The sequence below is a fragment of the Suillus discolor genome, assembly GCF_016758755.1.
Source record: "Suillus discolor strain FC423 chromosome Unknown F5147scaffold_4, whole genome shotgun sequence".
Classification (NCBI taxonomy): domain Eukaryota; kingdom Fungi; phylum Basidiomycota; class Agaricomycetes; order Boletales; family Suillaceae; genus Suillus; species Suillus discolor.
This window is the reverse complement of record NW_024541251.1, coordinates 695,940-712,692: the sequence shown is the minus strand read 5'-3', so window position 1 is coordinate 712,692 and position 16,753 is coordinate 695,940. Positions and strand designations below refer to the sequence as shown.

General features: G+C 48.5%; 6 protein-coding genes across 6 annotated transcripts; 3 read left to right on the top strand and 3 right to left on the bottom strand.

Annotated features, from left to right (window-relative positions):
• The first annotated feature begins 47 nt into the window (after positions 1-47).
• F5147DRAFT_669465 (YccV-like-domain-containing protein) lies at positions 48-2,258 on the top strand. The gene is made up of 5 exons (XM_041435465.1): positions 48-676; positions 727-892; positions 944-1,659; positions 1,717-1,828; positions 1,884-2,258. The coding sequence occupies exons 1-5, from the start codon at positions 62-64 to the stop codon at positions 2,090-2,092; spliced, it is 1,818 nt and encodes a 605-aa protein (XP_041298528.1). The 5' UTR covers positions 48-61; the 3' UTR covers positions 2,093-2,258.
• Positions 2,259-3,461, bottom strand: F5147DRAFT_833142 (uncharacterized protein; the record flags this gene model as incomplete). Its single annotated transcript, XM_041443843.1, has 3 exons — positions 2,259-2,498; positions 2,553-2,785; positions 2,844-3,461. 3 exons carry the CDS (start codon positions 3,459-3,461, stop codon positions 2,330-2,332), a joined length of 1,020 nt encoding a protein of 339 aa, XP_041298527.1. The 3' UTR covers positions 2,259-2,329.
• Positions 3,462-4,255: 794 nt separating this feature from the next.
• Positions 4,256-6,644, bottom strand: F5147DRAFT_603919 (amidase signature domain-containing protein). Its single transcript, XM_041432289.1, has 4 exons — positions 5,754-6,644; positions 5,592-5,698; positions 4,986-5,543; positions 4,256-4,931 (listed from the first exon to the last, which is right to left on the bottom strand). Exons 1-4 carry the CDS (start codon positions 6,187-6,189, stop codon positions 4,377-4,379), a joined length of 1,656 nt encoding a protein of 551 aa, XP_041298526.1. The 5' UTR covers positions 6,190-6,644; the 3' UTR covers positions 4,256-4,376.
• Positions 6,645-8,681: 2,037 nt separating this feature from the next.
• F5147DRAFT_566433 (cytidine deaminase-like protein) lies at positions 8,682-9,861 on the top strand (the record flags this gene model as incomplete). The annotated part of the gene is made up of 7 exons (XM_041430801.1): positions 8,682-8,908; positions 8,958-9,195; positions 9,251-9,342; positions 9,393-9,433; positions 9,480-9,612; positions 9,661-9,738; positions 9,786-9,861. Coding segments are annotated over 7 exons (885 nt in total), but the record flags the coding sequence as incomplete, so codon positions are not given.
• Positions 9,824-13,659, bottom strand: F5147DRAFT_254788 (armadillo-type protein). Its single transcript, XM_041428858.1, has 2 exons — positions 13,322-13,659; positions 9,824-13,268 (listed from the first exon to the last, which is right to left on the bottom strand). Exons 1-2 carry the CDS (start codon positions 13,367-13,369, stop codon positions 9,906-9,908), a joined length of 3,411 nt encoding a protein of 1,136 aa, XP_041298524.1. The 5' UTR covers positions 13,370-13,659; the 3' UTR covers positions 9,824-9,905.
• F5147DRAFT_669450 (ADC synthase) lies at positions 13,453-16,306 on the top strand. The gene is made up of 5 exons (XM_041435464.1): positions 13,453-13,630; positions 13,661-15,456; positions 15,481-15,504; positions 15,526-15,610; positions 15,663-16,306. Exons 1-5 carry the CDS (start codon positions 13,600-13,602, stop codon positions 16,022-16,024), a joined length of 2,298 nt encoding a protein of 765 aa, XP_041298523.1. The 5' UTR covers positions 13,453-13,599; the 3' UTR covers positions 16,025-16,306.
• The last annotated feature ends 447 nt before the right edge of the window (positions 16,307-16,753 follow it).

Here is a 16,753-nt window from a genome sequence, read left to right as displayed (position 1 = left end):
TAGTTAGTATGGATGATTTGTCATATTATGTGCAAGATCATAGAAGCCTACCACTGCGGCGATGACGATACGGGAACTTCCCTTCGACCTCTATGTACAGATTCTCGAGCAGTTAACACCATTGACAGATTCTGACGAGAGCATTATTGTGCTTATATCTTGCTTGAAGACAAGCACTTTCCTTCGAGCAGCTGCATCTGTTTCGAGACTATGGGAGCCGCATTACCGTGCCCGATACACAATATGTGACCCCGCGAAAGAGCAATCGCGAAAGCGATCTACGGGTGGCGACTGGCGACTGATGTATTTTGAGAGGCGACGCATAGACCTCGAGACATTGGAGATATTGCTCAAGATCGTCATGGAACGAGGTGACGGAAGACTGGAAAGAGCGCGAGAGGTCAATACCAAGTTCTCGTTTGACGCATGGAATGTCCTCGAGAATGCCGCAAATTGTCCGCTTCCGGACACATTCCGCGAGCCAGGAGTTCCAGATCGGAGGCCTGTTCCACCTCATGCAGTTCCCCTTCGCTTTTGGGCTCAAATGCTTCTTGGTGCTATTGCTAGAAGTGATGCTGTTTGCACCTGGGGGAAACTTATCTCTAATGACACACCTCAATCGCTTGAGCTTTCATTCGCTTGTATGTCCAGCTTTTTCGTTTACCCTCCCATGAAGGTTCGTAGCTTCAGTTGGTTCATTCTTAACGGTTGCTGAACTCCTTCGAGGTCTTGTCCCAACTTGAAGAACTTGCGACTCTCTGCAAAATCTACTTCATCGAGCATCAAATTCCCCTTGATACGGATGAATTCACAAGTGATGCTGGGAAGCTCAGACTCGTCTGTTCATCAATCTGCGATTTTTTGTGGAGCTGTGGCTTTGAAGCCGCGGATGGTGAGCTCTCCTCAGATATAACATTCTATTTTTTCAACGACGACACTTCAGGAGAGCGGTTTCACATGTTGCAAAATCGGTTTCCTCACCTTTTCTTAACCACGCACCAGGCAACCATACCCATATCACTTGTATATATTTTCGTGTGCATTGCACGAAAGATGGGCGTCACGGCAGCACCTATCGACTTTCCTAGCAGAGTTCTGGCTGTCGTATCATCTCCCCACCCGGATGTCTCAGAGTTTTTCGTCGACGTTTTTGGCTCACGAACACAAGCCATTCTGACGCTCCATGACGATATTCCACGCTTCCTTATTCAAGCCGGAATCCCTACCAATATAATACTTAGCCGCGCTTCCTCCACCTCCATGCTGCTGCGGGCATCACGGAATGTCTTAGCATCCGTCAGCAACTTTCCCGTAGGAGCAGCAGCTCCCGAAGTTGAGCTGCACGCAGCAATCTATGCCAGCCTCATGATCAATGTCATCTTTATGGACGACCGCGGGTATCTCTTGAATATAATGAGACATATCGATCGGTTCCTCCTTGATCTGCTGCCAGTGCTCGTCGATTCATTGACTCCTCTTTTAAATCCACACCTCCAAGAGCAGCTCACGATGCATTGCAAGGCTATCATGGAGGAGGAGCAGGAAGCAGCTACTACTTCTCATCCTCGTTCTGCACTCACACGGGAGGTGAAATTCTTCGTTGGCATGGTTTTCAAGCATGCAGCCCACGGATACGTAGGATATGTATACGGCTGGGATGTGGGTGTTGAGTTGACATGCTGTTTTCATCACTCATTGTATTTGTTTTTCTGTTAGCCCTCCTGTGCAGCGGACGAGGACTGGATCCGTGAGATGGATGTTGATTTTCTCTCCCGAGGGCGTCATCAACCATTTTATCACGCTCTAGATCAGAGTGGCTCCTTGCGCTGTAAGTGTACTCCCTACATCTCAATGCCAGGGCTGATGTTTCTGCGATGCCACAGATGTTGCAGAGGATAACATTAGAGCGACATCTCTAGAACCGGCTGATGTTCACAGAATTTTTACAGACGCACCACGGGCAGGGATGTACTTCGAGGACTTGACCCAAGTTAATGGGAGAGCAAGGTTTCTGTTAAGCCCAGAACTGAATGCATCATATCCTGATGACGAAGCCTTTGGTGATCGGTGGCTCAGACAAGGAGAGGATTGATTACCCATCTATTGGTATTGGATAGTACAAAGGATCAAGAAGAAATACATAAGTACGTGTAGTCCAATCATACAAGGGATCAAGAAGAAATACACAAGTGCACATGCTATGATACAGTTAAGCAATAGAGAATGATAATGCTACAGGCAAGAAGTGGGACGTTAGAGGGAGTATGAACGACCATGCAGAGCAATGCAAAGCAGATAAACCAAAGCGACCCAGAAATATGCTCAAACTCTACCAATGACCAAGTTCGACTTTGTTTTCATCAAAACCAATCTCAAGCCATCGCTGGGGCAAGAGAGACTCATCACGAAGAACCTGGAAACCCACGCGGTCATACACAATCTTGGCGGAATTCTCAACACCGACATATAAGACGATCTCCTTATACTTCTCCAGCAACCTGTTCAGAATGAAGTTAGTTTCATGTTGCAATATTATAGCCGCTAGTACGTACTCGCTGCAGGCATGTCGAACCAGTCTCTCAGCACAGCCTTTACCCCTCCATTTCTCTGGGGTATACACCTTCGAGATGGTAGCAACGCCTTTTGACTTCCGCGTCGCAGCAACGATAGTGGCAATCTCGGGTTTTTCTTTGCCCTTTTTGATCTCGAGGACCCAAACGGATTTGTTTGCAATCAAAAGCTCAGCTTCTTTGCCGGCTTTCTCCTTACTGAGGGTGAACGGTTCCTAAAGAGAATCATTTATAAACTTTTTGACCTTTAGAAAAAGGATGCAATAGACATACCGAAGTTTTCGCAAATTCGCGGCACAGTTTAGCAATCTCCTCAGCGTCCTGTTCTACAGCAAGACGTGGGTCGAGAATTACATCCTCTGATGGACGAGGAGGTCGCTCTTGGCGGACCAATGTGCTTTCGGTACACACCGAGAAAAATGCACTGTAATACGGCTTCTCGATGCGACCAATCCCTGTGAGTCTTTCCCATGTCAGAGCGAAGGCCTCTGCGATGTTCTCAACGGAGAAAATAGAAAAGACTCGCTCCTTCCTGAAGCCAGGCTCCTCCACAAGCGCGCTGCACAGCGCCATCATGGAGCTTTCGAGGAACTCGGGCGTAAACTCAGCAATAGGGATTGTGGGAATGATGAAGAGGGGGTATTTGTCTAGTGGTCCCTCTGTGCAGGAAAGTACGAGGGAGATTTCGGAAGTTCCAGGCTTCGAGTATGTCAACCAAAGCTGTTCAGCAGAATCGATTCTGGGCGTGAATATTTGGCGGCCAAAAACTTTCTCTGCATGGGGAAGAACAAGATTGGCACGAGCAGCATTAGAGAGTAGAGCGTTCCATCCAGCCTCTGAGAGGCCCGTGGAGAGGTCAAAGACCTGAACAGAGGAGAGTAATCCAGGCATGTTTTATGTGAGGATTGGAAAGTTAGAAGGCTATAAGGCTAGGAGGCTAGAAGACAGTGTAGTTGGTTGGACCCTCGAGCCAGTTTTACTTTATAGTCGTCCATCTCTCCAATACAGCACCTGCGGAACTACCTTTTTTTCTCCAGAATCTAACCTAAACGTTCCGATACTCATAGAAAGCACAGGCTGGATAAGAGGATCAACGTCTACGAACGTGAAAACGTGGAGAATAACTATACAGGGATAGGAAAATACAATAAATTGAACGTTGTGGCACAGATAATGGAAGACTCACCGTCCAAGTCCCCCATCCTGTGGCCATATGAGGATTAAGGTACTTGCCTGGCAGGCGACTCCATCATAAAGTATTCGGTTGACGACACTCACCGCTCCGGCGATCATTTCAAGGATACAGCATCGAATCTGTTGTCTTTTCGTGAGACAGTATGTGCTGACGAACGGTCCAAGCACAGGCCTCAGCCTGCCAGTAGTAGTTTGCAATTGCCATCCTGTGGTGGCATGGTGGAGGCCAGCGCGGAGTCACATGGGAGATACGTTGTGAACCGCATGCAACGTATCGGCGACGTTCTCCACGTACTCCGACCTTGTATACAAAGGAGGAATAGGCAGTGGTAGTGATTCCACGTTCAAAAACTGTTCAAGATGAGTGGGAGCGCTCGTTAAAACGTTTCAAGGTCCCTGGTGACTTGACCAAAAAAAAGGTCAGCTATGCCGTAATGCAATCAATGTTTCATCGTGGTCGGAGGTCGTACGAAGGTCATCAGGCCATGCAATGAATTTTACAAGGAACGTTGTCCATAGCGTATATTGAGTGTACTAGTTTGCATTCTACGAAGGTGTTATGTAACACTAGATACATACTACTTATATGAACATTTGAACACCTCTACAGGCTTACACGGCATTCTCTTTGAACACCTTTTCCAAAACGTTTAGCATGGCCAACAACTTTTCTTCGTTGTGCCTCCGACCTACGAGCTGTAGACATACGGGAGTATTATCATATGTGGTTGGGTTCCATTGACTATGAATAAAATTTTCAAGATCATTCCTTGAATGTGGAAGAGGTGGGTAGGTGGCAGATGCCGTGGCAGTGAACCGATCAACGGGAAAGGCAACGCCTGGCAGGTCTAACAGATTCCAATGAGAGGTATAACCCCACCAACTGGTCGTGTTATGGGGCGGAGCCAATGTAGGCGCAACCGGACAGAGAATGGCGTCCACAGGACGTCCACTAACAGTACGTTGTTGCGTAGCATTCCAGTGTGCCAATGCTTTCGAACGGAACGCTTCCCGTTCCAAGTTGAGCTTGAATATCTCTGCAGGCGTATACGGATCTCGTCCCTGTGCGTGTTTGAGGATCCATTCGGTTTGAGGTACCTCGGACTCTCCGCCTGCTCTAATGGTTTCGTGGTACTCCGCTCCGCCATCCAGTAAATACAGCTTCGTCTACGCGAAGAATAAACCCATTAGATTTGATACTGGAAATTAAAGGTATCTTACAATGAGGTCCCATCCATGCTGATGATCCACCGCTTGCCATTCGATCACGTCGTGACCAGCACGTGCCAAGGCGTGTTTGTATTTGTTCAGGGCCTGCGTAATTGGAGGATGCGGTGTAACAACGCCATCATCAAAAAGGATAGCAATCGCAAGTTTGTCCGGTAAACCTTCCCCGTTCGCCACACCTCTTTTCCATGGCATTTCTAGGAGTGGAGGTTCATTGAGCCACGGCTCTGCATCGAGCATTACTCGACAGAATAACTCGAGGTCCCTTGCAGACCTTGTCAACGGTCCGACACAACCCACGATTGCATCCATCCCGTCATGAGAGCCCAAGAGACCAGAATGTGGCAGACGTGCCACTGATCCTTTCAGCCCATACAAACCACAATGGGCCGCAGGGATCCGAACGCTCCCGCCGATATCGGTTCCAACGCCCATAGGGCTACCATGACATGCTATTAGCGCCCCTTCGCCACCACTGCTTCCTCCTGGGGTTAAATTGCGATTAAACGGGTTAATAGTCTTGCCGAACACGTTGTTGTCCGTCTCGAGTGACTAAAACGAGGTAAGCGAATGCACAAAGACGTACACAACATCACTGACAAGCAAAGTTTGTGGACTCTGTGTTTTGACGTATAGAATCGCGCCGGCGTTGCGTAGAATTTCTACCAGCAATGCGTCGCTGTCCGCAACAGTTTTGTATGCCCAGCCTTAATATAAAAAGGGCGATAAACGACTGGTTTGGGCCGAACATATAGTACTCACCAAGATATCCGGACGAAGTGTCCAGACCTTTTATTTTGATGTGATCTTTGATGGATACTGGTAAACCGTGCAGTGGACCTATGACATTTCCAGTGTTCTCCAGATATTGGTCAAGCTTGCTAGCTTGGTGGAATGCTTCATCAAGGAAAACTTCTGAAAGACAGTTGGTGACATCCTGGGCAGCCACCGCTACTTTGACGAAGGCCCGCAGAACTTCCTGCGCAGTATAGACTCGTTTGCGGATCAAATCTACGATCGCTGTCGCATCACAATGGACGATGATACGCTCTGTCTCCGTGAGCTTGCTGAGCGGGTACTGCGAAAGATCGATGGCATCATGATCACTTGGAACATAAATGCGCCCTTTGCGATATGCGGATAGCTTTGCCTCGCGCTCTTTTCGTTTTCGGGCAGCTACATCCTGGAGTTCGATCATCGTAAATAGATGGAACGGCAGTCGAGACTCGAGGCGCCGTTGACAAAATTTTAGCAGCTGACAATGGCGCACCTCTTTATACGTTACTGGTACCAGGAAGCAATATGAAATCCCACAGACCAAAAATGAATAAAATTCGAATTCTTGAGGCTATGCGCGTATCTGATTGACTTGCGGCAGGACGGTGCGCATACGGTATGCGAAGCCCATGAGAATCTGTGTACACTGCAGATAAGCTGTAATTGGGAGACCGATCGACCGGATGACATGAATGCCAGCCAGTGAGGAGTAAAAATGTCGCCATGCCCTGCCTGATTACTACTAGTAGGCGCTCATACAGCATGTTGTAATTTTTTTTCATTCAACATGCGTGGTTCCTGGGAGGAAAACAAAATGATTTTGTCTCCGAATCTGCCAGGGTTGTGTGTTTCAAAGCCTCGGTGTGGATTGTAAACCTTTAAGCTAAGCTTCAAGCTTCAAGCTTTTATTCGGCAAAACTTGTTTACCGGCCCTGTGATGCAAACAACACCAAACATGGTCCAAATATACTTTCCGTTCTATTAGAACGGATCCAAGGGACGACGATCTGATCTCTGACGCACCCAACTTCTTAAGCCAGGCCCTCAAATTTGCAACATATGTTTTCTAGACACTAGCATGACCACTCGGAAAGCGCGGAAGATAATGTCAAGGCAGGCGCTAGAAATGCTATACTCCACTTGCGTCCCTTATCTAGACTTGACAGAATATTCCGGGGTTCTGCTTCTTTGCCATCCCTGGTCATTCTTAATGATCCTGTACTGCCTTCTCAACCGCATGGCCATCAGGTCATCAAACCCAGTGTTATCGGAGTTCTCGGCTACACTCATTCATCATACCACGTCAGATAAACGCCTTCAAATCAACGTAAAGGAGACTCACAGATTCTCTGATGGCACTGCGTCTCAAGTCAATTCTTGATGTTGACAACTCTTCCATAGCTGTCGTTTTTTCGTGCCGATCCGATGTCAATCTTCTGACCTTACTAAACCACATCCCTCACCGTCTGTCGCCGCACGTCACCCTACTAGATCCGACTTTCAAGGAGCTTCGAGTCAGTAGCGCCTGATACCAATCTTACTAAACTTGAAGGGCTCAGCTGAACCCACACTTGCCAAGAGTCTTCAAGTTAGCCCCAGACCAGAGGCTGTGGTATTCATGGAAATGCCAAGATTTATACTTCCAGTGAGCTATGATACTCTCGAATATCGCTCAAGATGAATGTCCCGCATTGACTCAATTTGTGCCTGGCCCATCAGTAGACGCTCCGGGACAACCTGGCCGAATATTCCGATATCCTTAATTCCAATTCGCCACGTACCACTGCACCCAAACATCCGAAGAAAAAGGCCATAGCTACCGCCAAAAAGACACCAGACACATGACCAACCCTTGATAGGCAACGTTACGTTCCACACCCTTAGTGAAGCTTTGACAATTTGAAGTATTACAGCTACCTTCAAATCGATAGGCCAGAATCCATTTTTGTTCATTCACCGCTTTTGTTTAGTTGTGGAGCTGGCCAAACAAAAGGGTCCCGCCTATTACGATACTTTGTCGGGTGAGATACCCCAGAATGGCACTGGACCTGCGCAGCTTTCTCATTCGACACTGTCTTTGGACATTTTCGCTATGGCTGGAAATCGCCATCACATTCCAGTAGCCATAAAGCAATAATATGTCACTATGTCTGCCCAAATGTCATCCAAGGCCGGTTGCTCGAGTGAAGCATGCAAGTACTACTTAATGCTGAGCTCACTGTGCTGGCATGATTCGAAGTAACAGAGACAATGTTAAATATACCATGATGAGTTGGTGATAAATAGTCATACCGGTATTACCAGCAGTGAGCTCAGAAGGGTGTCAGACACAGCGTCAAACGAACCGCATACCATATCATAGAAGTTGCGCAGTCCAGTACCATTCTGGGGTATCTCACCCGACAAAGTATCGTAATAGGCGGGACCCTTTTGTTTGGCCAGCTCCACAACTAAACAAAAGCGGTGAATGAACAAAAATGGATTCTGGCCTATCGATTTGAAGGTAGCTGTATACTTCTCTTCGTAAACAATCAGAAGCATATGTATATGATGTCATTTGTTTATTCCAATAAATCACGTGACTTTTTGATATTCGCAAACGCTCGCCTCGACCTGCTACTTAGTACTTTTCTTTCGTGTGTATCACGCCTCGATGTTTATTGCTATAATTGGTTTGCGTTTTTCAGGGAAGTCCACTGTCGAAAATTACCTGGTTGCCAAAGGCTTTACGTCTGTCCGCTTGCACGACAAGGATGTAGAGGCAGGTCCTGCTAAACACCCTGTTCCCTGAATTCAAAAGACCAACAATGGTCCCCTCAGATCTTAGCAAGCGTTCAAAATCCGGTCGTCTCGCCGGTGTTGCCCCTGCTTCCGCTGCGGCCCAATACCATTGGCGATGAGCACGGACGCCTTTTGGACTCGCCCACATCACTATCTTCCTCTCAAAACTCAAACGTGAAAACTCTTTCCTTTGCCTCACCAGCCCTGTTGCTGGATCACGTCACACAGCATTGGCGCTCAAATTTTGTTACGACTGACCTCGACTCAGATAGACTAGTGAACTACTTCATCAGGCGCCCGTTCTTCATGCTAATTAGCATAGATGCACCCATCTTGCAACGTTACCACCGCTGCCACCGGTATTTATCTCGTCAGCTAATGTGAACGTTTAGTTGATGCACAACTTAGTCTAATAAACATAGCAACTCTCGAAGAGTTCGTGCAGGAACATGATCGCGAAGTGTTTGGAGACAGTGTAGGGCCATACTCTCCCGGAGGGTTTTCACTGCTCCGCCGCGCCAGCCCACAGGTCAAACTCAAAATCGTCAATTCCTTCGATTCCATCACAGAACTCTATCATCACCTGGATTCTTTAGATATCACGAATACCAATCGACTTAGACCTCAATGGGATACCTATTTCATGGTATGCACGTTGTTCTACATCGTTGATGGATTCAGATTGATTAGATGGGCTTCAGACGCTCGCAGATCTTGCTTCGCAACGTTCCAACTGTATGAAACGCCGCGTAGGCGCCATACTTGTCCGTGAAAACCGCATTGTTTCCACAGGGTATGTCCAAGTTGTACTTCCGATATCGAAGCTGTTATCTCGGCCCACAGTTATAACGGTACTCCTCGTGGTGTCAAAAACTGCAATGACGGTATTTATCTTTCCCTCCCCCCGGTCATTTGTTAATAAAAATGCAGGGGGATGCGGACATTGCAATCGCACATCGGCAACTAATGGTACCGAATGTCTTTGCCTACATGCCGAAGAAAATGCCCTTTTGGAAGCAGGAAGAGATCGGGTTGGCGCGAATGCCACTATGTATTGCAATACGTGGGTACAACATTACAATTTCACTGTTGGGTTTCATTCTGGGCCTAGATGTCCGTGTTTGAAATGTACCATCAAGATCATCCAGAGTGGTGTTAAAAGAGTGGTCTACAATTTGAGCTATAAGGTGTAAGTGTGTCGACATATTACGCAGTATTTGTCTCATATTACCACAGAGATGACGCTTCTGCACGATTGTTCCAGGAAGCTGGGGTAGACATCTTTCGACACGTTCCACCCCCTGAACCATAAGATTGGAAGATTGATAGTAAGATACGATATTACGATAACGTTCTTTACGCATTGAGGATTACGCGTACATTGTCTTGTATATCCCACCTGTATTCTCTCAAGTAAGCGACTTCACCAGTCAAATGTCCACACGTCGCCATAAGCGCCAGCCATACGGCATCTTCATTACCCCTGCCGAGCGCGACGTACAACTCTCTTGCACAGGCCTGCAGTTCCTCGTGTGCCTGTTTGTGCAAGAAGCGCCTGAATGCGAGTATGACCTGCCAACCGGACGCATCTTGCATATGGACACCAGCTACGGCAGCTGTCATCGTCCGTAAAATGGAGCGATATAAGCGATGAGAGTGAGTGTATGCTGATTCCGTTCCTACCGCTCCATAACCACGGCGTGCAAGGGCATTCTGATTGTCGGATGCATCTAGCTTTTTCAAAATGTTGCCAAAACGGGGCCAGACATCGTCCCACACTCGCCTGCCCATGAAACTGCCAACATGGGTCACGAGCGATTCCACAAGGCCAGCAGCCGCGCTGACTACAAATGGCTCAGCGTCATTAAGACGATTCAAGATGAATGGCCAAGCGAGATGGATAGATGGTAACAGGGCTGACTCAGGGAGGACCGGGGTGGCGGAACTTAGCAAGGTCAGGATCCGAGCGCGAATAACGGGTGAAGCGTGTGTAAGAAAATAGATAGATCTTGAAACCATCTGCTTGGTCAAGGCTTGGCCCGGTGTGGGAGCAGGCTCGGTATCTCCGGCAACTTTCGGTTGTGTGGTAGGACTATCTGGCTGTTTTTCAGCTGATTCTTCATCTGCCTTGGTAGTACCCCATGCCCTATGAGGGGCAGGACCGTGGTCAGTAGCGTCTTCATGAGGCGGAAGATCCTTCCGATGAGAAAGCCATTCAAAGAGTGGCTCCAATGAACTGGTTATCATCGACGACTGCGTGTCGTCCTGATCTTCCTTTTGGGTGAGAGGCTCTTCAGCCTCGATGACCTTGATCACTTCTCCCAATACTCCCACCAAGCCTTGAACAATGACTTCGTACCCGTGATACTCATCCAAACGATCAAAGCATTCTTCAACGACATCACCAGCCTTCTGCACTACATCAGCCCCTACGAGGCGAACAAGCACAGCCATCACTTTCGTCGCATCAACGTCAAGCCATCTGCGGCTAAGACGGCGGGAAACAGAGTCCAATGCGTAGTCAAAGTTCGACAGTAGGAGATTGGCTGGAGAGGCGTATGACATGGCTGCTGACATAAAATGCAGTGTCGCGAGCCCGGTCAACGAAAGATGGGGTGTGGGCGATACGATCGAATGTAAAACCGGATATAGGACCTGGATAAGAACGGGGGTATAGCGAGCCTGCAAAATTCCCGCGCTGATTGAAAGCAACTGCAAGCGGAATATCTGATGCAGTATGGGTTGATCTTCGGACAGAGTAGGCAGTGTAGCTCTTGGCTCCGCAACCTGCAGGGTGGCACGGATAGTCTTAAAGCCCCTTGTAAACCCTACCTCCAGCAACGAGTCATCCGTCTGACGATCCGTGCGGGGAATATCAGTCTGGCTGTTGAGATCTGGCTCTTCGTCCCATGACTCAGCGAGGTCACGAGCTAAGCCTCTTGCAAACCGCTCCAGTTTCCTGCTGCGGGGCCTACTCGAAATACCCATGCCACCTTCGTCCACACTAAAGCCGCTGATCCCTTCAAGGATGCGAGCAGCACACCATAATGCCGCAATGGCATTGTTGGTTCGTGAATGCCGCCCTACACTGATGAACCATTCAACAGCGTAGATGCTATTTTCGCCGCTGCTTTTCCCCAAAGCGCGTAGCATGCGAGCCAGAGCATCGCGTGTGGACCTTGCGAGAGCGTTTTTTAACTTCACCTCAGGGAAATTAACTGTCTCCAGGTTATCTGCATTGTCCTCTAACAAAAGTTGAGCGACGGAACCCTGGCTGACACTCATTTGTGGACTTGTGAACTCCAAAACAGAAAGTAGAGTAAAACCCCACTTCTCGATTCCGCCGGTTGGCCCCAATAGCGTGTCAATACCCAAGGAGATTGACGTCAGACCGAGGCCTGTAGAAGACATGCTACTAGACGTAGCCAACCGGCAGATTGCCTCTATCTGGCCTGCGATATGTTCCACCTTGGTGTCATCCTGGGAAACGATGGATCGAGGCAAAGAACTGAGGTTCTCTTTCGATATTTCAAGAAGTGCTTGAAGTAGCGGTAGTCTCGCATCTGAAGCGGCTGTTAGGAGTTCCGATAGGGCGTGATGGGCGGCTTGCGAAACCTCTGGGAAAGCACAATTTAATAGTGACAAGAGCCAAGATAATAGAAGAGGTCGAGATTGGGAAAGAGTCAGATATGTGGAGGTAAGGATGGTCCTTGAGAAAGACGACAAGGCAACCAAAGCGAGCGGTGTCGGATGATTCACGAGAGGTGTTAAAGAATTTATTGCGATGTGCAGTTGGGATGCCGACGCACGCAACCAACTCGAAGTACGCGGAGTTAAGTAGGGAGGTAACTCAGGTGGTTTCGGATCCACCGCAGGGGCGTCTGTGAGGTTGATGAAATCTTCCAGGTCCACGACACTCCGAACGACACCCTCTCGGATGGATACATCGTCTCCTAACGACTTCACGATTACAGGCTCCAGGGTCCCAAGACTCAAAGCAACGATATCTCCATTGACCCATCCCTTCTTGCTCGACATCCCAAGAGCGATTCTGGTCATGCTGCTCACGACACCGGGTAAGATGGAAGGTAAAAATTGCTCTGAAGAATATACGCTGATGAGTGCACGCAGAATCTTCAGCGAAATGCGTTGCAATTTGAGATGAGGAGACTTTGCGGTGAGAAGGAGCGTATTGATAGTCTGTCCGAGGATAGGCATGAATTGCAGGCTCTGGGAATGAACTTGAAACTGTGAAACACGCGTATGCAATAGTTCCTCAGGAGATTCTTGTGGCGCTTCCTCTGCGCGACGTTCCCGAAGAATAGCCCACAGACATCGTGCGGCTGCTTCTTTAGTTTCATCATCCCTGACTTTGCCCTTGCCCTTGCCTTCGACGCCCCCGATGACGGAGCTGGATAACTTGAATATCTGGTCCCATATCTGTATGTCGCAGTACCACCACCATGTTTCACATAGAATGGCAAGAACACCAAATATCTTCTCCAGAATTTGGTCCGGGATGACAGACAAGTCATTCCGGCGGAGGATTGTGGATAATGGGAAAAATATGTATGACACCAAGGACTGAGATAGGGTGAATCCAGTTCGACCTGCATCAAGCAGTGTGCTTTCAAGATTGGACAGCAGAGGCAATATATTTGCTACGGTCCCCGCAGATAACTGTGACTTCTCCAGTAGCGGTACGCATATATATTTGAACTAAATCGATGGTTAATCCAGTCAGGCAAGGATATAGACTGTGTTGCACGCACCTTTGTGAACCATTGTTGTGATAGACTATCGTTGAGTTGTGTGTTCATTAGCCTTCATCAGCGTTCGCTGACAGTGACAAGTCTCAGCTGTGCTTGTAGTAGCGATCTATTATTGACTCCGAAACTCCGAGAGTTTCACTTGCATCCGAGTCATGGGTATCTACCACATACCAATTTATTTACTCATGAGTATCCGTTCAACTTTCTCTTCTTATCTTAAGACTTAGGCTCAGCTTCTCTCCATTTTCTCTACCTTCCTTCCTGTTCGTCTGTTTTCAATGAGTCCTGAACCCCCAAGGATTTTAGCTGGTCGACTCATATGACTCTTTCACGTACAAGTAAGTCCTCTTACTCTTACTGAGGAATGCCACTCAACCATTTTCAATAGCTTAGCAGCGTTGTGTCGGAAGGCTATCCCAAACTGCTACGTGCATATCATCAAGAATGATGACATAGAACTTAAAGATCTATCATCATATCTACCCTTTTTCTCTGGTGTCATCGTCGGCCCCGGCCCCGGATCTCCAGATATTCCAGAGGACATTGGTCTCGTCAAAGACCTATGGAAGATTGACAACGCACATCTTTTGCCAGTTTTTGGCGTTTGCCTGGGCCTTCAGAGTTTAGCTCTTGAATACGGGGCCAATTTACGCAGGCTCTCTGTCGTCAAGCATGGTCATGTGTCTGCTGTCGAGCATAATGGCACAGATATATTTAAGGGCGTCGGCCCCGTGGATGCCGTTCGTTACCACTCCCTCCACGTCGAGCTGAGTGGTGCGAAGGATATTGAAGAACTTGCATCGACACATGATGAGGGGAATGGCAGGGTAGTAATGGCCCTTAGACATCGCACTCGACCCTTCTGGGCTGTTCAGTATCATCCTGAATCAGTTCTCACGCGGGGTGGAGGTATTGAAGTTATGTTAAACTTTTGGCGTTTAGCGCGGACTTGGACTTCTTCTCATGGGCGAGTCACACGCCCATGGGATAAGAAAGCAGATGCAATCTTTGGCGTTCCGTGGCCATACGTCCGCCCATTGCCAAGCGCCCCTCGTGTCAATACGCCACTATCCGCTTCTACGATAAAATTGAGCATCCCGGGTCTGTCTGCTCCTGACATATGCGAGGTCTTGGGCGTCGACGATGACTCGTCTCCCTTCGTTATGCTAGAATCTGCTGCACACCCAGGCCGCTTCACTATCATCGGCTGTTTGACTTCGACGTCCCTTCGAGTCACATACACCATTGGAAATAGTTTCGTTCATTTGGCAAATGGGGAGTCGTGCGATCAAATAGATCTAGGATCTCACGACGTGTGGTCCTGGCTTACCACTTTCATGAACAAGCGGAAGGTCTCTGGCGGTTCATCGGAAATACCATTCTGGGGTGGCCTCATTGGCTATCTGAGCTACGAACTCGGTACCGACTCTCTCAGAGTATCAGCTGATCGGGTATCTAGCCAGACACGACACCCCGATGTCAACCTCGTGTTCGTAGAGCGCAGCATAATTCTCGACTCAACTTCTGGACACATTTATGTCCAATCTATCACAGAAGACGACAACGAATGGCTGACGGAAATGGCCGAACAGCTTCACTCTGCCGCCCGTAATTATTCAACATATTCTTCGTATAATACTACGTCTTATTCAACCAAGGCGCGGCCAAATACGTCTACTGTCATTTTACCAGACCGGGACCTCTATAGATCCCGCATTAATCTTGCGAAAGAGCATCTCTTTGCTGGAGAATCCTATGAGCTGTGTCTTACAGCTAATACTCACATCGCGTTGAACGACCCGTTGGCACCCAAGGCTTCATCGACATACTCCCCATCCTGGCAGCGTTATAAACATCTTCGCGAGCTCAACCCCGCCCCTCACGCTGCGTACCTTCGGTTGCATCCAACGACCTTACTAGCCTCGTCACCAGAGCGGTTCCTCTCATATACTCGTCCACCTGGAACTACGTATAAACTATGTCCCGTCAAGGGCACCTTACGCAAGGGCCCTCATATCACCCGTGCTGTTGCTGAGCAAGCGCTCAGGGGCAGCCAGAAGGAGGTTGCCGAAAACCTCATGATTGTCGATCTTATTCGGCATGATATGCATGGAGCTGTTGGGGAGAATGTAGAAGTCAAACAATTCTGCACTGTGGAGGAGTGCAAGACGGTGTGGCAGCTTGTTAGCGTTATCGAAGGCCAGTCGGCAGACGATGCCGATAAAACGGCCAGCCACTATGCTAATGGCGCACTGGGGTGGGAGGTTCTCAGACGCAGCTTACCCCCGGGTATGTCATGTGGAGTTGTTCTTGATTCAACTGTTCCTGATCTATTTCACAGGTAGTATGACTGGAGCCCCGAAGAAGCGCAGTGTTGAGATCCTACAAACACTGGAAGACGAGGAACGCAATGTTTATTCTGGTGTCTTTGGTTACTGGTGCGCTGGAGGTGGTGGAGACTGGTCTGTTACCATCCGAAGTTGCTTCAAATACGATGATCGATACGAATGCGATGCTCATTCGTGGACGGAATTCAACAATTCCGATTTCTACCCTGGCGTTCACGAGCCAGAGCAATGGGTGATTGGCGCTGGAGGAGCCATCACTGCGCTGTCCGATCCTGATGCAGAGTGGGATGAGATGTTGGCAAAACTTCAGTCAGTCCTGCGCGTTTTTGGCGCGGCTGTTCCTCGTGGGCATTAGTGGAGATTTTATGTTATTTCAACGGCTACCTACTTAATCGCGGGCCTGCATCGTCTTATACACTAACTGAATTCAACTTCACCACCTTTTTTCAGCAGCTGAAGAATCCCAGTCACGATTGGTTTCGTGGGCGAGTTTGCATTGCACGTAGTCTTCTATCTTCCTTCGACATCAAGTCGTCTTGGTCGTAAATCTAAAATTCTGGTCGTCGCCGAAGGAGCCTGTTAGCCCACACGTATGGGCGGGTGCTCCATCTTCAGTTGCAGGAGACTTATTTTGGGCGATCCGTATCAATCGGCTCATTCACGCTTGTTTGTGTGTGTCGGTGCTTGTTCACATGCACTGGTGTCCGCGTTCGTTGGCACCTTGTTACGCATGTTTTCATTTGTCCCTGTCTGCCTTTTCTCGTGCTTTGTTTTGCTCAAGCAAGCTGCTCGCACAGAGGAACGACATGATCAAATCAAGCGCACCCGCTTTTACAGTCCCGGTCCTTCTTATGATTCAGCATGCGATTCTTTCCTTCTCGATGTGGCTGAAACTGTGAAAGAGAGTTGCCTAGCTAATTTCATTGATCGTACAGGCAATGCTCAGACGCTCCAAACTACTTGCATTGTCTGTGCCGGGGTGTGTGTTCGCCTTGCATGCATAACCTTCGCAGCAATCAACTTCCTGCTCATGCGCTGGCCAACGGTCTTTGGATTGGTGCAGTTCCCCCGAGAACTCAGCATT